This window comes from Quercus robur, chromosome 9 (assembly GCF_932294415.1).
Source record: "Quercus robur chromosome 9, dhQueRobu3.1, whole genome shotgun sequence".
In the NCBI taxonomy this organism is placed as follows: Eukaryota; Viridiplantae; Streptophyta; class Magnoliopsida; order Fagales; family Fagaceae; genus Quercus; species Quercus robur.
The window spans coordinates 7381802-7407634 of NC_065542.1; the positions used below are offsets into that span (position 1 = coordinate 7381802).

A 25833-nucleotide genomic window follows, 5' to 3' on the forward strand; every position below is an offset into this window, starting at 1 on the left:
AAAAATTACTAAAATATTAAATGCAAGTGCTACAGTAACCGTGCATAAATGCACGGTTACTGTAGCAATTATGCATTTATGCACATTTTTACACCTAATAATGTGGATTTTTTTTGACCAAAATGTGTAAATTTTAGAGTTTTTTGCATTTTGCAAGACTTTACACCCATTGATGTGGATGTTCGTAAGGTCTTTAAGCCATACATGACAAGTAGTTAATATTGCTTATACTGAAAGGTTTACGAGTGCGCATAACTCTAATAATATAGCATTTGTTAACTAGATTAGAGCTACTTTTTCTTTTATGGACTCCATTAGAAGTATGTGAGTATGCTTGAGTAGCTTTATCGATAATTTCTAAGATTTAACAAATAAGTTAAATCTAATAGATTCATTCTCTTGGCATCTATCACTTTTATATCTTTTAATTTTTCTATTGAATTGCTTTTCAATTTCTTTAAGAAATTTTTAGAAATTTTCCAAAACCATCACTCTTTTATTTTCAATAAATAAGCAGTTGTTTACCTAAAAAAAAAAAAATCAAAGTGATAAAATGTCTATTTGCTCCCTAAGTTAAAATTCCTTAAAATTTACATAAATAAATATGAATTAATTCAAGATTTCTTTCAACACTATAAAAGTACGCAGAAAAGAGCGCAAAACTTTTAGTGAGCATTTGCACGTGGAACCTTGCGAGTTGGTGGGTTGCAATGTATATGGATATGGTGTATTTAGCCAAAATTAAAAATAACAAAAATAATGAAATTAGAATACAATAAGTTTCTTATATCAACCTTATAGATTGAGATATCTTCTGTCATCTTCTCATTAAAAAAGAGAGAGAGAGAGAGAGAGATATCTTCTATCATACCCCCCCCCCCCAAAAAAAACACTTAAAAGATAATCTAATTGATTCTCAAAAAAAACATAAAAATTAATTTGAATATTTATTTATTACATTAATTAAGTGATACCAATTATATTTTTGTGATCATATCAGTTGGTAAAAAATTAGAATACAATAAGTTTCTTATATAAACCTTATAGATTGAGATATCTTCTGTCATCTTCTCATTAATAAAAAATAAAAATAAAAATAAAGGAGATATCTTCTATCATAACCCCCCTCCCCCCAAAAAAAACACTTAAAAGGTAATCTAATTGATTCTAAAAAAACATAAAAATTAATTTGAATATTTATTTATTACATTAATTAAGTGATACCAATTATATTTTTCTGATCATATCAGTTGGTAAAATTTTTGTAGTAAAATTTGTTTGAAATTCTTTTAGTATTTAAAAAAGATTTAAATGCCAAAACATATGGTGTTGACGAGTTATTAATACTCCAATACTAGAAGGTCACTAGTCGCGGCCCCACGCGCTAAGCGTGGTAATTATTTTTAGAGTGGTCTTTTTATTATTAATATTTGTTATGTTATTACGCTTCAAGTTGTGTTATAATATATGTATCACCAATATATAGTAGGATTCATGCTGACAAGAGCTTTTGTTCATGGAACTATATATATTTTTTATTAGAGATTACTATTTGGAACAAAATGAGGATAAACAATCAAGAGAACAAGAAAAAAAAAACCTTCAAATACAAAATTAAATCGCATCAACCAAAAGTAGAGTTTTAAAGAATACAAAAATTTATTAATTTAAAGCAGAGATGTAAGAAAAATAAAAAAATCAACCAAAACATTGAGAGAGAGAGAGAGAGATAACCTCTTTTTGTGAGGGAAAACTATGCAAAAAATGGAAGAGAGAATGACGAATTTATAGTAAAATTATGTGAGTAAGAAGAGACAAAATAAGGGAAGATGAAAGTAAAAATGAAGAGTGATATTAAAGTAGATGGTAGTGAGAAGATGAAAAGGTAAGAGAAGGAAAAAGTATAAATTAAAAAAAAAAGTAAATGTTAAAAACAATTATAGAAAAATTAAAAAGAAATAGGATAATGACGTGGATGCTAATTTGGCTCAACAGGAGTGTAGTAACAATAAATGTTACGTTTCACCTTTTATATATATATATATATATATATATAGATGTGTATAGAAACTGAAAACGTCTACCACCTAAATTTTTCTTTTATAGTGATGGTAGTAAGAAAAAATTGATAGATAAATAATCTAGAATCTCATGAAAAAATCAATTCTAAAATTATAAATTTCACTTGGTTACTGTATCAATTAGACAAGTTATAGGTGGGAATAGCTTTACTTAGAAAGAATGGAAAATTCATTTAGGGTGTCGTATCCGTGTTATACCTGTGTCATAATAGTGTCATTTCGGTTGTTTTATGTTATAAATCAAAAAAGAAACTGAATTCTATGCTATTGTTCTTGATGAATCCACCAAACCAAATAGAACCCAGGTGCAGGTGAAATGGACTAAACTCCTTCCTAAGCTGGGTGAAGTTAATACTAATGGGTCGGTGTGTGGGAATTCTAAGATTGCGTTTGGCATCGGCCAAAAAATACAGTTTTTTTTTTTACTATTTAGCTTATTTTTGAACCTATTCAGTTTATTTTTGCTACTATTAATGGGTCCTATTGAACTTTTTGGTACTATTTATGGGTCTCATTGTACTATTTCAGTTAGCTTTTAGCTTTATCTATAGTACTTTTAACATAAAATTTTTAGTTTCAGCTAAATAAACTATCCTCAAACGGACTTTAAGTTGGTTGGTGGTGGTGGGGTCCTTCAAGGGATAACTTTTGATATTATGGCTGAACTATGGGCCATTGAAGATGGCCTATCTTGATTATATGCTTTCTAACTTGTCCTTTAAAAATCTTACGTGCATTCAACCTAACGAGAATCTTCACTAATTGCACAATGTGGCATGTTTATAGAGAAACTAAGAGATATGTTGACAGCTTAGCTAAAATAGGGCTACATAATTAATATTGTTACGTTTTAAGAGTCTTTTGGGTTAATATTGCAAAATTTAAAGTTAATTTGCGTTATAGGAACTGTTGGAAGTTAATTGGCGAATTGAGGAGAGAGACTGAATTTCGGCAATCCCATTGCCGAAATTCAGCCAAAAAGCAGGAGAGAGAATAAGGAAAGGAGGAGAGAGAAAATGTTGAATTTCGGCAACGGGATTGCCGAAATTCCACTGCCCAGTTTTACTGCCTGAATGCTGTGTGTCCGAGTGTGGAGTGCTCTTAAAATAAAAAAAAAAAGGCAATGGCGGCAATGTCATTGTCGAAATAGGGGAATAATTTTTTTTTTTTAGCAATTATGATAATGGCATTGCCGAAAATGGGAAAAAAAAAAGTGGTTTCGAAATCTCTAGAAGAGTAAAAAACAGGTTTCATGTTCACAATATTTTCACAATAAATCACATATAATTAGTCCACAATATTTTCACAATAAATCACATATAATTAGTTATTATTAGTTAAAAAAATTTGTGACAACTAATTGTGGTAATGGCATTGACGAAATATGAAAAAAAAAAAATTGTGGCAATACCATTGCAGTAAATGTGAAAAAAAAAAAAAAAAAAAGGGAAAGAAAACTGCAATGGGATTGCCGTAAAAAATAAATAAAAATAAAAATAAAAAAAAGGAGAAAACAGCAATGGGATTGTCGTAAAAAAAAAAAAAAAAAAAAGAGGGCAATGGGATTGCCGAAAATGTGGGGAAAAAAAATTTTACCCCAATTTTGAAAATTTTGTGATTTATTGTGAAAATATTGTGGACATGAAACCTGTTTTTTACTTTTCTAGAGATTTCAAAACCACTTTTTTTTCCCATTTTTGGCAATGCCATTCTCACAATTGCTAAAAAAAAAAAATTTTATTCCCCTATTTTGGTAATGACATTGCTGCCATTGCCTTTTTTTTATTTTAAGAGTACTCCACACTCGGGAAGTAAAAGTGGGCAGTGGAATTTCGGCAATCCCATTGCCGAAATTCAACATTTTCTCTCTCCTCCCTTCCTTATTCTCTCTCCTACTTTTTGGCTGAATTTCGGCAATCCCATTGCCGAAATTCAATCTCTCTCCTCAATTTCTCAATTAACTTCCAACAGTTCCTATAACGCAAATTAACTTTAAATTTTGCAATATTAACCCAAAAGACTCACGTTTTAAAGCCATATAACGAATAAGTTTGTGAAAATAGAATAATGGGCAAAAAAGCCCTACAAAGATGTGTATAAAAAACCTAGGATTGTAGGTGGGGGAGGGTTCATTAAAGATAATAAGAACATTATTATTGATGGTACTAAAAAGCTATATTATTATTTTTAGCTCCATCAAATGCAAAAATAAGGCTCCATTGGTGGAGCTATAGCCAAAATTTTTGGCTTCTTTGCTATAATGCACAGCCATCTTAAAGGGTAAAAAAAATACTTTTTTATTCTTGCGTTCACATTGCTTTAATTATTTTACTGATTTCTTTTTTTTTTTTTTTATCTTTATTGTAGTGGATATATTATTTTATTATATTAAAAGCTAAAATAAAACTACTTATATTGGATGTTTTATTTTGTAAAGTGAGAAAGTAAAATAGATAAAATAATTTTTTGTGGTATTAAATATTTAAAATTATAACTCCACCCATATGAATGCTCTAATGGTCGGCGTATTAAAGGTTTTGGCAAGATACATGGGTAATACCAATATCATCACCACTGAAATCTTGACTCTAGTGTGTGGTTCAGTTAATACTTTATTCTTCTATAAATGCTCTTTTGGAACCTTTTTTTGACTAATTGCACGAACCTGTTCCATTACTTCTATTCTATACTTAACAAGTAAATTAAGCATACCTTTGGGAAAGCTAACAAGTGTATTAATGCACTTGCTAATATAAGAACTAATTTGTTATCTAATTATGTACCTAATACCTATTGTTTTTTTTTTTTTTTGATAACAAACATCAAACACCTTTCATTGATTTGGACAATTATCCATAGAGATTACATCCATAAGAACCTGATTTGATACAAAATGGGGGGTATCTTCCACCCAAACAGTACATTCATCCTCAAACAAAGCATGCTTGGCTAACTGGTGCGCAACCATGTTTCCAGTTCTGCCAACATGGGAAGCCTTCCAGTAATTAAAGTGCAGCAAACAGAGACGCATTCCCTCAATCACCTTCTTGATAGAGCTTGGGGCCGAGGAAGAATCGGAAATGGCCATCACCACCTGCTTTGCATCTCCTTCAATGATGATCTCCTTAAGACTAAGATCTTTTGCCAACTGAATACCTTCTTCCATAGCCTTTGCTTCAATCTCTAAAGGCCCCAGGGGCAGTGGAATTCTTTTGCTTAGAGCACCCATGACTTGGCCTTTTTCATTCCTGATCACGACTCCAACGCCGCAGCAACTAGCATCCTTGAAAATGGCTCCATCCACGTTAACTTTATACCAACCAGCCCTTGGCGGTTGCCAGCAAGTTTTGGTTCGAACCTGAATTCCATTAGGTGTAGAATCACTCTGTCTGCATTCCTCAGTGTAATTTCGGGCTTCCCCTGCAATTTGCTTTGGCTGTTTACACAGGCCTTCATGCTTGAGAGAGTTCCTGTTATTCCATATCTTCCATGCCGTGATTGCATACCACTCCCAGTCTTGAATACAGTTATCCTCCTTCAGCCTCCACACCACATCTATGAATTCATTTGAGTACCGAAGCTGGTCTCTAACTCTTGTTGGCAGACCCCCATTTTTCCATACCTCTGAAGCAAACTTGCATCCCCAAAGAGCATGACCCGAGGTTTCCCGAAGCCCACAAAACCCACAACTATCAATCCCGGTGATTTTCCGAGAGACAAGCATAGAGTTGGTGGGCAGGATGTCTTTGCAGGCTTTCCAGAAAAACTGTTTTACCTTATTCGGGCATTCCAACTTCCAAATAAACTTCCAAAAAACCTTCATTTTTGATCTGTCTGAGCTTTCCCCTAAGGCCACTTGCTTTTTTCCTTCCTTAATGAGATTGAAAGCCACTTCATAGGCACTTCTAACAGTAAAAAAACCATTCCTTGTTCCTGCCCAAACCCGAGAGTCCTCAGGGAGAAAGCTACTAATAGGGATACTTAAAATGCTTTCTGCCTCATGAGCAACAAAATTGCTCTTCACCAAGTCTTCATCCCAAGAGCCTTTCTCCCTATCTATTAGATTCTCCACTCTATCCAACCCTTGAAATTGACACCGCGGACTCATTACTTTGAAGGTGTTTGGAGTTGGGAGCCATCTATCCTCCCAGGTCTTAACCTTTTTTCCATCACCAATAATCCATCGGGATCCCCTCTCAAGAACTTCCCTTGCTGCCAGCAAACTTCTCCACACATAAGAAGGTCTTTGGCCCAAGTTTGCCTCCATGAAGTTGCTACCCTTGAAATACTTTGCTTCTAAAATTTTGTAGGTAATGGAGTTTGGGTTTTGTTGAAGCCGCCACCCTTGCTTGGCTAGGAGCGCGAGATTGAATGCCTTAAGATCTTTAAACCCCATGCCGCCTTCCGATTTAGGGATACATAGCTTTTCCCAAGAGATCCATGCCATTTTTCTCTCCTTATCTTTCTGCCCCCACCAGAAGTTTCGCGTCATCGAATTAAGCTCTTTGCAAAGTGAATCCAGGAACTTAAAGCAGCTCATTGTGTATGTAGGTGTGGCTTGGGCAACCGCCTTAATAAGAATCTCACGACCCGCTCCTAGCCAAAAGGGGTGTCGATGTGCCGTGGTGCTCCTATGGTGTCCCATCTTTTATTTGCAGACGATAGTATCATATTTTGTAGGGCAAGTGTGTGTGAAGGGCAGAGGGTGATGAAAGTATTGGCGGATTATGAACAAGAATCGGGGCAGAAGTTAAATAAGGAGAAGACATCTTTATTCTTTAGTAGAAATACAAATAGAGAGTGTCAAGAAGAAATTAAGGAGTTGTTTGGGGCCCAAATCATCCAACAACATGAAAGATATTTGGGATTGCCCCCGCTTGTGGGCCGTGGAAAGAGGAAAGCTTTCTCTCGGGTTAAAGACCAAGTCGGGAGGAAAATAGCTAATTGGAAAGGTAAGGTAACCTAATACCTATTGTTGAGCATGCATGTATCAGACCTTTTTTTTTTCTTTTTTTGAGCAAGAGACGATAGCATGTATCAGACTTATTAATAGCTAGTCTATTATATATTCTCTGTCTACCAAAAAAAAAAAGTTTACCACTGCCACCTGACTAATTATACTCTCTGCAGTGATTAAAAACTAAAATGACATTTAATAGAATAGGGGATATATTCTTATTATTATAAAAAATTTGATAGATGAAGAATCTAGAATCACATGCAGTCCAAATTATATTTTACTCTTATAAAAAAAAAATAAAAAAATAACTTGGTCACTGTATCAGACTTGTTTGAGAAGTTGATTCTCCCAAAAAAAAGAAGAAAAAAAAAAAGAAAAAAGACTTGTTTGAGAAGTTTGGTGGGAATAGCTTTACTGATGAGTGGTGACTACTATAAAGACAAGTAGACTAAGACTTTCCTACCAGAAAAAAAAAAAAAAAGAAGACGAAGACCAACTGCATTCATTCTCTCTGTTCCTGTTTTCTTTCTGAGATAGTTTTTGAGTAAAGCTTTTACTGGGTTTCTAAGTTAAGCTTCCTGCGTGTGAGTGTGTTTCTGAGTAAAGCTTTTACTGGGTTTCTCAGTAAAGCTTCCTCTGTGTGTGTGTGTGTGAGTGAGTGTGTGATGGGAAAGTTGAGTTTGGATTTGCCACCTGGGTTCAGATTTAGTCCAACGGACAAGGAGCTCATCGAACGCTTCCTGAAGCGAAAGATCACAGGGAGTGATAAAGATATTTACTTTGTTCCCGAAATTGAGTTTTATAAACTGGAGCCCTGGGATATACAGCGTAATCTTCTTATTTTTATTATCACACACCCACCTTCATTTTGGATATTGTGTACTTTGTTGTCAAAGGTAGGAATATGTTGTCCTTTTTTTTTTTGGTTTCCTTGTACTAGTTTGTTACTTGTTTAATGTTGGAATTCTGTTGCAGATTGTTGCTTGTTATAGAAATTTTATTTTATTTTATTTTATGGTTAATTGTATTAGATTAATTAATCAAAAAAGATGGTTACAGAGATCATATGGCAGCTACTTGAATCTACATGGACCCACCACTTTTGGTCTATTATTCACGCTCAACAGGTTGTGAAATTGAGAGTGAAAATGAAAGTATTGTATTGTTTTTTTGTTTTCTGATCTTGCTGTAGTCTGGTTGGGTTCATGTAGTGTTAGCAATGAAAGGTTTTTTTTTGGGACTAGGGCATAGGCATCTAGTTAGCGTTTTCTTTTTTTTCTTTTTTAATTTTTTTTGACAAGGCGTTTTCTTATGTAAAGACTGATGCTTAGTTGTTTTTCCTACAGAATTACATACCCAGAAAAAAAAAAGATTGAATTTTGGTTAGTAGTATTTCTTTTGTATAATTGTGATAAGAAGATTGATTTTTTATTTGTTTGACTACAAAGTTTGATTTAGCACTTACTCAATATGATCATTTGATTTTGTTATTTTAAATCTTGCATTTGCAACTCCTTTTTATTAATTTTTCAGTATATTTATTTGCTATGTTGAATTTGGTAGTACTATTATTTTGGTGGTGCTATTATTTTCCCAATTGTTTACTTTGATAACAAAAGTATGAATCACTCTTTGTAAGAACTTTTATTTGACTTTCATTGTTTTGTGACTTTTTGGTCTTGCAACATAAATTTTGTAAGTAGTAGTACATTTGCTTATATGATTATCTCATTGTTGAGCAAATAATAATATCTATAAATGCTTATATGAGTTTCTCATTTTGGTTGTCAAATTTTTGTGCTGAGTCTGGCTTCTTGGAATGTAGATATATGTGGGATAGATACAAAGGACCAAGAGTGGTTCTGCTTCAATGCACAGAGCCTGAATCAGAATGGGAATCGGAAGAACAGGACAACCATGGAAGGGTTCTGGAAAGCAACTGGTAAAGATAGGGAAATCAAGTCCAGAGGGAGTTTAATTGGAATGAAAAAGACTCTAGTCTACCATAGAGGGCGTACTCCTAACGGAGAAGGGACCAAGTGGGTGACGCATGAATACCGCACAACCCAGGATGAGTTTGATGGAACACACCCTGGTCAGGTTGGCTTTTGCTTTTCAGTTTGTTTAATTGATGTGATATTGACCTGAAAGTTTTTCTTGATTGTTCAAGAGAATTTTTCTTTTGTTTATTTTGTCTTTTATTTTTTGTGTTGATTTAAGATTGTTTTGCCTCCAAAATCATTGGAGGTAACTTTAAAGAGGGTTGATTCAGTTAAAAACGGTTGTGGAAGATGTTAAATTTGCTAATTTTAAGTGAGAGTTAACATTCTTGCTGAATTAATGATCTCTTGATATGTTTAGTTGGTGAATTAAGCGAGTTATCCTTACTTTAAAAAGGTAGGCTATTGGCTATTATGATTCTCTTATAACTTAAGAATACGCAATTACTTGTATAACTTGCCAAACCTCTACTAATGGGATTAAATCTAAGGGCCATTTCCCCTCAACCCTGAAAGTCAGTTTTTTGAGCAGCTTATTTTGGTCAGTTTCACACCAAAAAAAAGAAAGCTTTTCCTTTTATTCTTTTACTTAAAAATAAAATATATTTTTATAGAAATTAGCAAAGTGAATCTAAACTCCACTTTGTTGTGTGTTATGATTCTAAGGAGAAGTAAGAAGATAGTCTTATAAATAGAGTGTTAGTGTAGCTTTTGTGTTGTGTGTGAAAATCATAACACAATGCTTTGCCGAGTGCATTATTGGCAAGAACACCTTGATGTATTAGGGATTCTGGTTTTTTATGTTTGTGTTTGTGGTTGTGGTTATAATTCATATAATTAATAGTAGATTTTAGTTGGGTACATTACTACCCTATATATAGGACTATCACATCTACTTACTTTTACTAATGTGGTATTTATCACTTATAATAGGAACTGATATGCCTCATTAAATTTGTTAGAATATGGCTCAAATTCGTATTCTGACTTGGTTTGGTTAAAATGGTGTGGAATGAAAGTCTATTCCTTGTTAAAGAAGGATTTTGATATTTCTTATCCATTAAATAAGGTACTCTTAATCCATAAAGGGTTAGATATTGAAATCTTATATAAAGACAATGTTGCAAGAGATTGGTGGTTTTAGCTCAAGAGATTGAGGAGAGGAGACTCTTAGAAGAAGATGTAGTGGTTTTTTTGATCGAAAGTAGTCTAATGGTTTCTTTTGGATTGAACGATACCCTCATGTGTGAATAGAGAATTTGTATGTTTTCTTAAGGTAAGAGCAACATTGGTTGTATTAAGTTTTTAGATTCTTAAGTTTCTCCTTGTCAATTGGTATTAAGAGTTTGTTTTGGGTGTTATGGGATTTGTGATAGTCTGTTTGTGACATTTGTGTGTGATTCTTGTGAGAGTATGCTAATTTGTTTGAGGTTTTGTTGAAGGTGGTTTTAATTCATATTGTTGATACTTGATAGTGGGTTTTGATTGGTGTTGTTGCTTGTGGATGTAGGCATGTAGGCATGGAGTTAGTCGAACCATGTTATATATGTTATCTTGTATGGGAATTATTTTTTTCTTTTCTCGTATGAATGCCCTTAAAGATAGGGATAGCTCTATTGATGAAAAGATGAGGTAGAGTCGCCTAAGATGGTTTGGTTAAGTTCAAAGGAGAGCGTCTAATGTACTAGTAAGAAAGAGTGAGTTGATCCAAGTTGAGGGAACAAAAAAAGGTAGAAGAAGACCAAAAATCACACTAGTAGAAGTAATAACAAATGAAATATCAATTAAGAGGGTAACAGAGAGTATGCTTTTAGATAGGGTAGAATGGATTAAGAATACATATGACCAACCCTAACTAATCTGTCGAGGATTCATAGTTGACCCCCAAATTTTGGAACTAAGAATTTGTTTGTTTGTAGGTTTTGTGAATGTGCTTCTATTAGCCCCAAATCAAAATTTTTTTTTAGTCACTGTGGGATTTGAAAATTAATAAGGAAAATTTTAAACTATCCCCTCGCTGGACTCAAAACAAAATTTATGTAGGTTCCTTTATTGTTAGTTTGCTTTTGCTTTACTGAAGGCGCTTCTTTAAACTGTCACCTATTATGTAACAAATGTCTTTGTTGGACAACCTCCTCTATTTCATTATTATTAATTATAACATTTCTCACACATATTTGCATACTGTTATTTGCATTTTTGTGGAAACTCAATTTGTTGTGTATATCAGGCAATGATGTTACGTTCATCCAATTCACTTGGGTGCTTTACTTTATGCAGAAAGCCTTTGTCCTCTGCCGCTTATTCAATAATGAAGAAAAGAGTAACAAAGGTGGATCTGTGAAGTCTAAGCCAGCACTGGCTCCTCCATCTCCAGCATTAGAAGTGCAAGTTGAATCTCATCAAACAAGTATTCAGTCTTGTTATTCTGAAATTTCTGATGAAATGATGTCTGATGTTGCAAAAAATCAAGCAGCAGAAGTGACAACTACTGAGGTGATAGGAACTTAGTTCATCATAAGACACTTTCTATGTTTTTTATTTTTGGAATTGAGAAGTATTATATATTAATCAAGTACTTATCTTGTGCACTCATGTATCTTCCATCAGGTTGGTTTTAATCTGGAGCAATCTTCGAATATGTTCAATGTCCTGTACCCTGGCGACTCTCCACCAAGTTTATCCCCCATCGCTCCTGACGTTTTGACTCCCAATATCTCTGAGGATTCAACTCTTATTAATCCTCTTAATAATCCAGATGAGTTCTTTCATAACACATCTTGCAGTCAAAATAATCTTGCTGTTGACAATGAGACCCTGAAAAACATGGCCTCTTTTAAGGACAATGGGTCATGCAGTGGGTCAGATGCCAATGCACAGGTAAGTGAAAACTCTCAAGTTATTGTTTATTATTTGTTCTTGCAAGATTTTCCAGGATACTTTAAGTTGCATTAATTTGCACCCCAATACTTGTTATACTCCTTTGTGGGTACAATTGTCATTATTATTATTATTATTATTTGGGGAATTGGAAGTGCAGATAACTAATTATATGCTTATCTTGGTTATTCATTTTTCTTCCATCAGGTTGACCAGATAACTTCCGTTACACCTGCTGTTTCTTCTCCTACCATAGCCGAAGCTTCTCTTAATGAAGCAGAGTCTATGCTAGCACCAGCTTCAGTGCCTCAAGAATTAGGCAGTGGAGCTGACAATTATCCCCCAAGTTTTCGATTTTCTTGTGCGAAAAATTCTGATGGAATAATATCAAACACTAAAACACCCATTGAGTACAAGAACAATGGTTATAATACTTCTGTTGATAGAAATCAAGCGGAAGTAGTCATATCTGATGAGGTGAGAAAGGATTTAAATTCAAGCATAAAAGAAATTTATCTGCCAGGGTAGTTAACTGGTTTAGTACCTATCTTATTCATTTATGTTTCTAACATCAGGTTGATTTGCAGGTGGAGGCATGCTCGAATATATTCTCCATCTCACCAGAGCCACTAGTTAGCAACGTGTATTCCCCATTTCACTCTCAAGTGCAAGCAGAGTTATATTCTTCTTGCACCTATCACCCTTCCGCCAATGATCGTCATTGGGGGGTGTATGACCAATATGGCACGAATGAGCCAGATCCCATTATCTTTGAGTCCTGGGATTCAATTTATAAACCAGATGTGTACTTTCGTAATGCATCTTTGAGTCAAAATAATCTTGCTGTTGATGATGAGAACCTGAAAAACATGGCCTCTATTAAGGACAATGGGTCATGCAGTGGGTCAGATGCCAATGCACAGGTACGTCAAAACTGTCAACATGTTTATTATTTTATCTTGCAAGTTTTTCCTAGATATTTTAAGTTTTGTTAATTTGGACCTCAAGACTTGTTATACTCCTTTGTGGGTACATTTTAACTTGTTCAAAGTGGTTTATTTTTGTCTTTTATCTTCAGATAAATCGGTCTTCAAAAAACTAACCTTGCATTGTTTTTATGTACAACAGTCTGAGCAAGAGTATCAAGGTTTGGTGAGGTTTGAAGAGGTCATCAAGCCAAAGGTTTCATCATCTCTGTGAGGGTCTTCGGATCTGATCATAGGATCTGGTTGAAGATCATAAAATTCTACAACTAAAAAAACGTCAATGATTTAGGTAGATAAATAATTATTAATATTACTTAAAAGACAAAGCTAAAATCAAAAGAATTATTAATCTTTCTAGGAAAGAACTTATAAGAAAAAAAGGTTTTTCCTCGGAAAGAATAAAAGAATTTTTAATACTCTTTGAAAACAAAGCTGTAAAACTCAAAAGAATACTCTCTGTTTTTTGAAGCCACAAGAATACTGTTTCTTAAATCGCTCAAAACAAAGATTAAATATTCTTTGAAGACAAAGCTAAAACTCAAAGATTTATTAATATTCTCTGAAGTCTAGTATGTATCGGTACGTCCCACCAAAATTCTGGGGATTTTGCTGAAAATGGGAACTCTGCCTCTTCCCACTTACATTTGCAAACATTCTCCAAAGACTCTTTTGAAGAGATTCACTCTTTTTCAACTCAAACAGACTTGGAGTCTCTTTGAGAGACTTATAGCCTTCTCCAAGTCAAACAGAGTTAATAGTCTTCTACTCTTTTTCGAACCACAGACCCATGGATTGTTACTCTCCCCCACAATTTGGGTTGGGATTGTTAAAGTCCTAAGGCCCATTTGGTAAGAGATTTCTAGTAACATTTAAGTTTTGTGGGTTTATGTGTGGGTGAAAAAGTGTGTGGAAATACGTATTACGGTATTTAAACAATAGTTTTCGTTGTTTAAATGCCATTTAAATCGTTGACGTTGTAAAATAGTAGAATTATGAGATTCAAGATCCTGATCAAGATTTTAAAAGCCTCCAGACAGACTCCGTTACAGAGACAAACAGCTATGGTAGATTACTGTACCGTCACTTTTGTGTATAATGTTGATGAGCACTGGTAATGCGTCCTTAGTTGCTGGTGATGTCAACGAATTCTATATGTATATAATGAATTAAGCTATTGTTTGGAATTAGTATGAGGATTTAGCAACTACGAAATTGGAAGCAAGGCTTCATTGTTGTTAAATCTGTATGCAGTATATTATGTTCAACAGTACTGATAATCGTTTACTTTCTGTATGTATATAATGATATGTACTCTTTAAGTCATCCGATGATTTTCGTTAGTGTTATCATCTTTAATGTTTGGGATGGTTAAAATTTGTTTGCTAGTATGTGGTTGTTTTTAAGACGCTTCTGTGTGTTTAGACAAGAAGAATGCATGAAAACAGAAATCAAGTTGAGCTAGGATTGAAGCATATACAATGAAAAAGGCTAATATACACAGGATTGGAATGAGTGACAAGGTACAGGACCTCCAGATTGAAGGTGCTATAATCAGGTGCGTTCGGCTTATAATTCTGTAGTTAAATACAGGAATGTCTTCAGGTAAAGCTTTAATGGTTGTTGAATTTCAATGTTTTATTATTAATGTTGGTATTATTTTAAGTGCATATATTGTTTCAGAATATTCAATAAATCTTCTTACATAGATTTAAGGTGTCCTGAAAATTGATGTAGTTTGGCTAATGGTTAATCAGAATTTTTACATCAATTTGATGAATTTTCAAATCACATATTACAGTAAGCAACAGTAATTAGTAATCTTTCTTTGTAAGGCCCATTTGCAACCTATGTTTTACAACTTCTTTCTGAAATACAGTGTTAAGACTACCTAATTTCTAAATTTTCTTGAAATTTAATGAATCCATCTCATCGTTTACTTCTTTCTAAAATAGAGTGTTAAGACTTTTTTTTTTGGAGAGTCTAGAGTGTTAAGACTTAGTGATGCTAAAACTTCCTTTTTGATTTAGAGGATTTTCCTCAATATGGAAAACCTTATAATCTGGTCTAGAATCTCTCTACTTTAGTTCTCTTACTTCTTATTGGTTCTAATTCAAAATTTTCTTGTGTCTGTAAAGGAGAAGTAGAAGAATTATGTTGTGATAAAATATTTTATTGAACTTTTGTACTCCCTACTTTTTTTCATCAAGAAAAATAGCACCACCTAATTCTAAAATTATATTATTTTCAATGTCCAAAAATCTTTAGGTTGTACAATAAATTGTATAACTAAGAGAAACAGAGGTAATAGCTCTAATTCCTATTTTGAATGTTTTAGGGTCTGTAAGACTTATATCAGCAAGACAGCCACACACTCTTAGCATGCCGTGGGCAAAAATTATTTTTGCCAATTTTTATTTTACTATTTAACTTAATTTTGTTACTATTTATGGGTCTCACAAATACTTTTTGATACTATTCATGAGTTCAACTATACTATTACAATTAATTTTTATCTTTATTTATAATACTTTCAGCAAAAAGTTTTCAGTTTCAATAAAATAAGCGGATTCTAAACGGACTCTTAAATGATCTAAAATTTGGTTTATACTCCTACAATTCAAAAGGTGTGATTTTAGTTTTCTTACGTGGAACCCTATTTAAAACATGACAATTGACAAGTAATTGATATTGCTTCTACCCAAAGGTTTAAGAGAGCTTTTGATTCTATTAGTATAGCATTTGTTAATTCAATTAGAAAGTTTTGGAATTTTATTAAAACATGACAATTGACAAGTAATTGATATTGCTTCTACCCAAAAGTTTAAGAGAGCGTTTGATTTTATTAGTATAGCATTTGTATATCTTCTAAATTGATTTTCAACTTATTTAAGAAAGTTTTGGAATTTTATTCAAAACCATCACTTTAATTTTTTTTCAACAAATAAACAATTGTTTACCTAAAAAATAATCATAAATCGAAGTGATAAAGTGTCTATCTACTTTAGTGTGAATGAATTCAAGAGTAAGATTAGTAAGATTATAAGCGTGCGGAACTTTTCATTGAGCGTTTGCATGTGAAGTCTTGAAATACATGTAGATTGGGTGTGGACCATATGGTGTGTTTAGCCCCAAAAAAAAAAAAAAAATGATATTAGGATATAATAAGTTTTATTTATATAAACCTTATACATTGAGATATCTTCTATATTAAAAAAAAAAAAAAAAACCCTTTTTAACCTTTTAAATAGATCTATCCTAAAAAATAATCTAAATATTCATTTATTACATTGATTTAGTACCCGTTTGGATTCAATTGAATTCAACTGAATGTAGCGTTTACGTTTTGTGTTTCGGACTTTTTTTTTTCCCTGCGTGTGAACAGTAATATCACATGATTTTACTGTGCAGGGGACAAAAAATACTGTTCATGCACTGTTCGCGTACTGTTCATGCACTGTTTATGGGTCCCACGATACTATCCACACATTTAAAAATTATTTTGCTACAGTGTTTTCAGTTTCAGCAAAAATAAGTTCAATCCAAACATACCCCTAGTGATACCAATTATATTTTTGTGAACATATTGGTTTGTAAATTTGTTCTAATACATTTATCAATTGTTTTATATAAATGGAGAGGATATTAAAATGAATTTTTTTAATATACTATAATCGATTGACTAATTTGAACATATCCAAATATATATATATATATATATATTTTTTTTTTTTTTTTGAGGAACAATTTAAAAAAAAAAAAAAAAAAAAGGTATATACTCACATTTTATGAAACACATATATGTTATATTAAGTTTACATTATTATATAAGTATAATGTCTATATTATTGAATCTTGAACTTTATGGTGATGTTTAGAATATTTATCATTTTTATTTTTACGGGGCCATGTCTCTAATTTTAATGCATATTTTGTTTGTAATTTTTAGCTCAAAACTAAAGAGTTTGGTCTAAGTAGAATTAATTTTATATTTAAGATTAAAGAAAAAAAAATATTTGAGCCAAAAACTAAAAAGGCAACCTAAAAAAAAAATAGCATAATTTGTCTAAAATGAACTGAATGAACCAAAGTGAACTGTATAGAATTGAATAGACCAAAATGTATTGAAATAGAATAGACCGAATTGGACCAAAATGTTCCGTAACATGGCTTAATGTAGCTTAACAACAAATGATATACTTTAGGTTAATAACAATAGCCACGTACTACATTAACCTCATATAAAAATAAAATAAAAAATTGTAAAATAGTTTAACATTTGTCCTTAAATATAATATTGACAGATGGATATAGAAAACATCTACCACCAGGTCCACCACGACCTATACTAGTGATAATAACAAACAATTGATAGATGAGGAATCTAGAATATCAAGAAAAAATTAAGTCCAAAATTATAATTTAACTTGGTTACTGTATGAAACTTGCTAGACAAGTATTAAAAAAAAAAAAAAAAAAAAAAAAAATTTTAGGGACACACCTTTAGTTTAAGGGTTTATTTAAAAATTCGATTATTTTGTTTAAATTGAAATTTTTTTGTTGAAAGTAAGATAAATAAAACTAAAATTTAGCTGAAATAGTATAGTAGAACTCATGAATAATACAAAAAAAATAATGAAGTTCATAAACAGTAACAAAAATAAACTAAATAGTAAAATAAACTGATAAATTAAACTGAGCCAAACACACCCTAAGTGACGTAATTTCTGTCAGGCAGTCTCAACTTCGCAAGCAAGTTGCGGAAAAAATGCATGCAAAAGTCACTACTTATTGGACAAGTTGTGCTGACGAGATTAAGCAAGGCGTGGACTCACCTTTAGCTTAAAAGTAGTAAGGACAAATGTGTGTGCAAAAGTCACGACTTGTTGGGCAAGTTATACTGATGATATAAGAAGACCAAGATCTCCTCACAACTGAGCTCATTTTCTTCTGTGCTCTTGTTTTTCGTTATGGACTTCAAGAGCAGAGCCTGTCTAGTGTTTGATTCCTAATATCTTTCTTTCTTCTAAGTTTCTCAGTGAGGCTTTTACTGGGTTTCTCAGTAAAGCTTCCTCTGTGTGTGTGTGTGTGTGTGTGTGTGTGTGTGAGGGAAGTGTTGAGTTTGGAATAGCTTTCTTTCTTAGATAGTTTGTCAGTAAAGCTTTTTCTGGGATTCTCAGCAAAACTCTTTCTGGGTTTCTCGGTAAAGCTTACTCTGTGTGTGTGTGTGGTGGAAGTGTTAGTTTGGAATAGCTTTCTTTCTTAGATAGTTTCTGAGTAAAGCTTCTTAGAGAGTTTTTCAGTAAGCTTTTTTCTGTTTTTCTCACTATAACTTTTTCTGGGTTTCTCGGTAAAGCTTCCTGTGTGTACGTGTGTGAGTGTCTTTCTTTCTTAGATAGTTTCTGAGTAAAGCTTTTTTCTGGCTTTATCTGTAAAGCTTCTTCTGTGTGTGTGAGTGTGTGATGGAAAAGCTGAGTTTGGATTTGCCACCTGGGTTCAGATTTAGTCCGACTGACAAGGAGCTCATCGAACTCTTCCTGAAGCCGAAGATCACTGGGAATGATGAAGATATTTACTTTGTTCCTGAAGTTGAGTTTTATAAACTGGAGCCCTGGGATTTACAATGTAATCTTCTTATTTTTATCATCACACACCCACCTGCATTTCTTGGAAATTTATTACTTTGTTGTGAAAAATAGGAAAGTGTTTTTTTTCCTTGTATTAGTTTGTTAATTGTTGTTGGAATCATGCTGTAGATTGTTGCTTGCTTTGTGTGCTTTTAATAGATTTTTTTTTTCCTGGACAAGTGTATTAGATTAATTGATCAAAACAGATGGCTACAGAGATCATGGCAGCTACCTGATTCCATATTCCAGTCCAAACAGTGTGTGTGTGGGTATTTGTTTTCTGGTATGTTGTGTTAGCTATGCAAGGTGTTTTTCTTTTGTTTTATTCTTTTATAACTGATGCTTTCTTGGGGCATCTTCCTCTGCTCTTGTATAGTTGATTTTCTTCTTTAATACATTTACTTCCCCAGAAAGAAAAAAGTTGATATAATTTTTGTTGGTGGTTTCTCTTTTGCATAATTGTGACAAGAAAGTTGATATTCTTAAATTTGTTTTTGTTTGAATTCAAAATAATGATTTAGCACTTACTCAATTTGAACATTTGATTTTCTTATTTTAGACTTTGAATTTTTATTTTTATTTTTATTTTTTTATGGTACTATTAGTTTCCCTTTTTGTTAACTTTGATAACAAAATTTAAAAATCACTCTTTTTAAGAATTTTTGTTTGACTTTCATTTTGATCTTGCAACTTAAATTTTGTAAGTAGTACGTTTGCTTCATATGCCCGTATAATTGTTGATCAAATAATGGTATATACTTTACTTTCTTGTTTATCTCATTATTGATTAAATAATAGTATATATATTTATGTGATGTGAGTTTCTCATTTTGTTTGTCAAAATTTTATGCTGAGTCTGGTTTTTTCGACTGTAGATAAATCTGGGATAGATACAAAGGACCAAGAGTGGTTCTTCTTTGCTGCACAGGGCCGGCAGCATCAGAAAGGGAAGGGGAGGAATAGGAAAACCGAGAAAGGGTACTGGAAAGTAACTGGTAATGATAGGGAAATCAAGTCCGAAGGAAAGGTAATTGGAATGAAAAAAACTCTGGTCTTCCATATAGGTCGTTCTCGTAAAGGGACTAAGTGGGTAATGCATGAGTACCGCACAACCCTGAAGGACCTTGATGGAACACACCCTGGTCAGGTTGGCCTTTCCTATTCAGTTTGTTTGATTGATGTGATATTGACCTGAGATTTTTTGTTGATTACTCAACTGAGTGTGTGTGTTTTTTGATTTGAGATCGTTTTGCCTAAATCATTGGAGGTATCTTTAAAAGAGGATTGATTTAATTAAAAAAGGATTGTGAAAGCTGTTAAATTTGTTAAATATAATTGAGTTAACATTCTTGATGAGTTAGTGTGGTTTGATTCCAAATTAAAAAGCTAGCTTATTTTACTATTTAGCGTATATTTGCTACTATTCATGGCTCCACTGCATTTTTTTCAACTAATTTTTACCTTTATTTATAATATTTTCAGTAAAAAGTTTTCAGTTTCAGCAAAATAAGCGGATCCCAAACAGACTTTTATTGATCTCCTGATATGTTTAATTGGTGAATTAAGAGGGTTATCCCTACTTTAAAAAGGTAAGTCTGTTGGCTTATATGTTTCTCCTATAAATTCAGAATACACTATTACTTGTGTAACTTTAATAAGTTGCCAAACTTCTGCTAATGGGATTAATAAATATATGGGCCAAATCTCCTCAACTCTGGAAGTCAGTTTTTTGTGCTTAATTTACCAGCTTCCATACCAGAAAAAAGCCCCCAAACACCCCCCCCCCCTTTTGTGAAAAAAATAATTTTAATTTTCTTTATAGCAATTAGCAAAGTGCATGTAAATGCACGCTTAGGATGTCTGCCCAAAACGGAAACTCTCTAAGCGTGCATCTAGAATGAAGTTTTATTGAGGAGAGGAGGAAACTCTCGGAAAAATAGGGAGTGAGTTTTTTCAAAAAGTGGTTTGGTGGTTTCTTTTGGGTTGAACAAGACTCCCATGTATGAATTGAGAATTTGTTTGTTTTGTTAATGTAAGAGCAACATTGGGTGTATCAAGGTTTTGAGATTGTGAGTGTTGTATATAAGTTTGTCAATTAATATTAAGAGTTTGTTTTAGGTGTAATAGGATTTGGGATGGTGTGTTTGTGACATTTGTGTGTGATGCTTTTGAGAGTGCTAATTTGTTTTGGGGTTTCATTGAATGTGGTTGTTATCCATATTGTTCCTAGTGAATTTTGATTGGGGTTGTAGCTTGCATGGAATTTACCGAACCATGCATAATATTGTTATCTTGTACTTTTTTTTTTAAATTGTTCGCATGAATGTGCTTCTACTATCTGCAAATCACAACAACTTTTTAATCACCGAGGGATTCTAAAGCCAATAATGAAAATTTTAAACTATCCTCTCACTGGACTTTAAAAAAAAAAAAAAAATTATGTACATGCCTTCATCGTGGGTTTGCCTTACCAAAGGTGCTTCCCTAAATGGACACCTATTATATATCTAATGGCTTTGTATGACAACCTCCTCTATTTCATTATTATTAGTTATAACATTTTTGATACATATTCGCATACTGTTATTTGCATCTTTGCGGTACTTCAATTTGTAGTATATATCAGACAATGATGTTACGTTCATCCAATTCATTTGGGTGCTTAAAATTATGCAGAAGGCCTTTGTGCTTTGTCGTTTATTCAATAATGAAGAAAAGAGTAACAAAGGTGGACCTGCAAAGTCTAAGCCAGCACTGGCTCCTGTATCTCCTGCATTGGAAGTGCAGGCTGAAAAGAGTAATCAATCTTGTTATGCTGAAATTTCTGATCAAATGATGCCTGATGCTACAGAACCTGTTCAGTGTAGCAATCACAAAGACTATCATAATGAAGATGTTGCAGAAAATCAAGTGGCAGAAGTGACATCTTCGGAGGTTATAGGACACTTTCTATGTTATTTATTTATTTTGGAATTGAGGAGTATAGTAAATTAATCAAGTACTTATCTTGTGCACTCATGTTTCTTTCATCAGGTTGATTTTAATAAGGATATGGAGCATCTCTTGCATATGTTCTATGTCCCGTCTGCAGAGGACTCCCCATCAAGCTTATGTCCCAACACTTCAGGTGTTTCAACTCCTATCACTGTCATATCTTCTTGTGAAGCAATGCAATCTGAACCAACATTGGCTCCAGCGCCACAAGCATTTCCGGAGCAAGTTGAAAAGCATCAGGTGGCAGAAGTCAAAGCTACAGAAGTGAGAAAATATTTTACTTTCATCTTAAAAAAGTTTTTATTGTTATTAAATTGTGGGAATTAATAGTGCAGAAAACTAATTTTAGTCTTATCTTGGTTATCCATGTTTCTTCTATCAGTTCGAGCTGGAAATGGAGGAAGCACACAAAATGTTCTATTCCCATCCACCAGAGCCATTAGATTGCAACTTTTTCTCCCCATCAACTTTAACCCCCGTTGCACCTGCTGTTTCATTTCCTGCCGCAGATAAAGCTTCTCTTGAAGAAGCACGGTCTATGCCAGCACTAGCTTCAGTGTCTACAGAATTAGGCAGTGAAGCTGACAATTATCCCACGAGTTTTCGACGTTTTCCTGCAGAAAAGTCTGGTGGAATTATATCGAACACTATAGCACCCATTGAGTACAATGGTTATAACACTTATGTTGGAAAGGATAAAGTGGCAGAAGTAGCATCTGATGAGGTGAGAAAGGAATTAAATTCAAGCATAAAATAATTTCTTTCGTCCAAGTGTAGTTTAACTAGTTAAGTACCTATCCTATTCATTTTCTAACTACAGGTTGATTTGCAGTTGGGTGTCTCATCAGAGCCACTAGGTTGCAACATGTTATACCCATTACACTCGCAGATGCAAGAAGAGTTAGGTTCTTCTTGCAGCTCTTACCCTTTTCCCAATTACTTATACAGTGGTCATTGGGGGGTACATCACCAATACGGCACGAATGAGCCAGCTCCCAATATCTCCGAGTCCTGGGGTCTGACTCTTGGTAACTGTGGTGACTGCTTGCATTACACGTCGTTTAGCAGTCAAAATAATCTTGCGTTTGATAATGAAACCCAGATAAACATGGTCTCCGCTAAGGACAATCTTGCAGATGCCAATGCAAGGGTAAGTGAAAACTCTCAAGATAGTGTTTATTAATTAATCTTGCAAGTTTTTCCAAGAAATTTTAAGTTGTGTTAATTTGCTGCTCAAGACTTGTTATACTTCTTTAGGGATTACTTTTTGGATTTTTGGATATGGTTTTCTTTGTGTCTTTATCTTCAGATAAATTGGTCTTCTAAAATCTAACCTTACATTGATCTTAATGTACAACAGATTGAGCTAGAGCATCAAGATTTGGTGTGGCTTGACGAGATCATCAATCCAGAGGTTTCTTTGGGGTTGTTAAAATCAGCATCATATATTGAATCTGTTGGAAGGTCTTCGGATCAGATCATAGGTTCAGATTGAAGATCATAAAATTTTACAATTGAAAAGTGTCAATGATTTAGGTACAGAAAATATTATTAGTATTACTTCTAAACAGAGCTAAAAATCAGAAGAACTATTTATCTTTCTGAGAAAGAACTTATCAAAAGAATAAGTCTTTTTCAGAAAGAGTAAAAAAAAAATCAATACTCTTTGAAGACAAAACTGTAATTCAAAAGAAAGTTGGTCTTTCTTAGGGTAAGGTTTGGGCAGAGTGCGTCCTGTGCACTGGATCCAAAACGGTGTGGGCACGTTACTGCATCGAATTGGGTGACCCAAGCCACTTAAAATTTGCAAACATTCTTCAAACTGTACTCAAAACAATTCAATATTTTTCAACTCAAACAGACCTAAAGTCTTTTTCAAGTCAAACAAACTTATGGTCTCTTACAAACCACAAACCCATGATCTTTTACATTCAAAAGCCTAAGCCTCCTTTTACAACTCAAACAGACCTAGAATCATTGCTACTTGGGTTGTTGCTATCTCACGGATTTAGATCCGTAGCTGTTGTACCATGCAATTACCATTTGCTGTGACATGCAAAAGTTAAGATGGTAAAAGTTTCAAAAATTGAAATGATAAAAGGTTATTTTCTTTACCATCTTATTTTTTACATCTCACAACCAAGTGGTAATTGCATGGTGATCCAAATCCCTCCCTTGCCTTGCCTCTAAAAAAAGTCCTTATTTCAGCTCCATGTTGAATTTGATGGTTCTTTAAAAGTACCCAATCTAGGTTGGAACTTTAATAAATCCTGTGCTCCAATTAGAAAAACTTCTAATTGAGATTTAAATCATTGATGTTTTATATTTGTAGAATTGTGAGATTTAAGATCCTGGTCGAGATTTTTACAACCCCTGAACTCTGTTATAGAGTGAAACAAGTACAATTGATTACTGTACTGTCAGTTCTGTGTATAACGCAATTTCTATTTTATATTAGTGGGATGTACGAATATAAAATAGTGGTTCGATTCACTCCCATGTGAGAGTGGTGTGATATATCTTGGTGATAAAAAATACCTTCTTCTGTATAATGTTGAGGAGCACTGGACAACTTTGGTGTTCTTACGGAGAGAACCTTACAAGTGCAATACAAGTGCATTACGTCCTCAACTGCTGGTGTTTTGAACCAATTCTATGTATATATACTGAACTGAGCCATTGTTTGGAATTAGCATAAGGATTTGGAAACTTCAAAATTGGACTAAGACTCTGTTATCGAAAAATTTGTGTACAGTGTGATTTATGTCCAACTGTACTGATAATTGTTTACTTTCTGCAGACATGTCATGAAATGTACTCATTAATGCTTGGGATGGTTAGTGTTATCGTCTTAGTAGTGCTACCGGCACAACATTTTTACAACAATTTTGCAAGTTTTTTTGTCACCTAGACTTTGTTGTAAAAATGTTATGTTAGCAACATAGTTTTATTGTTTCATCTTGAATGTTTAGGATGATTAAAAAAAATTTGCTGGAATGCGGATGTTTTGAGATGCTTGTGTGTTTAGACAAGAACAATGCATGAAAACAGAATTCAGAGATACAATTGAACCATGTACAATGAAAAAGGCTAATGTACACAGGATAGGAAAAATAACAATGTCCAGGACCTCCAGGTTGAGGGTGCTGTACTCAGGGTCAGGGGCTTTTGACTAAAAATCCAGTAGTAGTTAAATAAAGGCATGTCATTCAGGTAAAAGCTCTATTGATTGTCCAAGTTCACTGTTTTGTTATTAATGTTGCTATTATTCTAAGTACATTCAGGCTTCAAAGATGGTGCTTTAAAATGATGGTAGTTATACGATTGAAACTTACACAATATTGTTTGCAGAATATTGTATTAATCTTCTTACATAGATATGAGGTGTCCTAAACCTTGATATAGTTTGGCTATTAAGAATTTTGTTCATTATATACGTAGGATGTTCTCTTTCTAGATTCAATTAAAAACTCTAATTTCTGCTTTTTCTGTTTTCATAATTTCGAGTGTCTTGCCTCAAAAGGTTGCAATTTTCAAGTCCTAGGAAATATATATATATATATATATATAGGTGCAAAGCCATTTCCTGATTGCCTACTAGGGGGTAAAAAAAACAAAGAAAAACAAAATCTTTTTGGTCTTATCTTTCTTGCTACAATTTAAAAATGTTTCTGTAAAAAAAAAAAAAAAAAAAAAGTGTTTGGTCTTTATTTGGTGTTTCAGGAAAAAAAAAAAAAAGAAGGTTTTTTGGGGTGAGAGAGGCTCGAACTCTCGACCTCAGGATAACTCTTTAAGCTATGAGACCTACGCGCTAGCCAACTGCGCCACCACCCCTTTATGTTGAAATTCTCGAAAGCATTTATATCTGATCCAATTGTGTACAAGAAAATCCATTTCCAATTTCCAAATCTACTATTCAATTCCCTCTTTGTTTTTCCTGCAAATGGTATAATTGTAAGAGTCACATTCAAGGTTTTCAAAGATTCCAATACAGATCCTATGATAATCATTCATCTTAAAGGCAATAATTTTATTCATAAGTGTAGATGGTCTTACTAGGGACTAGTACAATCATAACATAATCCCGAACAATGTTAGTACCACAATACTTTACATAATTTTTACTATAATTCATCACGTGGCGAGTTGTGAGTAATAGAGAAAAATGATGAGTCTAGTCTACTATGAGTCTACATCTCCACCATTCTTAGCTCATTACATAATGAGTTGTGATAAAAATTGTGTAAAATATTGTTATACACAATTCTTGTAATACAAGTACATGTTTCTTATAAACCCTGATTTTTT

General features: G+C 33.3%; 2 protein-coding genes and 1 non-coding gene across 4 annotated transcripts; 2 read left to right on the forward strand and 1 right to left on the reverse strand.

Moving 5' to 3' along the window:
• The first annotated feature begins 7497 nt into the window (after positions 1-7497).
• LOC126700499 (NAC domain-containing protein 30-like) lies at positions 7498-14230 on the forward strand. The gene is made up of 7 exons (XM_050398673.1): positions 7498-7869; positions 8867-9141; positions 11322-11537; positions 11652-11921; positions 12129-12398; positions 12509-12844; positions 13050-14230. Exons 1-7 carry the CDS (start codon positions 7707-7709, stop codon positions 13119-13121), a joined length of 1602 nt encoding a protein of 533 aa, XP_050254630.1. The 5' UTR covers positions 7498-7706; the 3' UTR covers positions 13122-14230.
• A 25-nt stretch (positions 14231-14255) lies between these two features.
• LOC126700496 (uncharacterized) lies at positions 14256-24365 on the forward strand. 2 transcript variants are annotated; one of them, XM_050398670.1, is made up of 8 exons: positions 14256-14462; positions 18405-18529; positions 19407-19678; positions 21208-21465; positions 21565-21789; positions 21908-22249; positions 22346-22675; positions 22886-24365. In XM_050398670.1, the coding sequence occupies exons 1-8, from the start codon at positions 14386-14388 to the stop codon at positions 23018-23020; spliced, it is 1764 nt and encodes a 587-aa protein (XP_050254627.1). In that variant the 5' UTR covers positions 14256-14385; the 3' UTR covers positions 23021-24365. The 2 variants fall into 2 exon arrangements, with proteins under 2 accessions (XP_050254627.1, XP_050254628.1); XM_050398671.1 differs by having other exon boundaries at positions 22358-22675.
• Positions 24366-25273: 908 nt separating this feature from the next.
• On the reverse strand, positions 25274-25359 carry TRNAM-CAU (transfer RNA methionine (anticodon CAU)). Its single transcript is given in 2 exon segments — positions 25274-25309; positions 25322-25359. It is a non-coding gene; the product is annotated as a tRNA-Met (tRNA).
• Between the last annotated feature and the right edge of the window lie 474 nt (positions 25360-25833).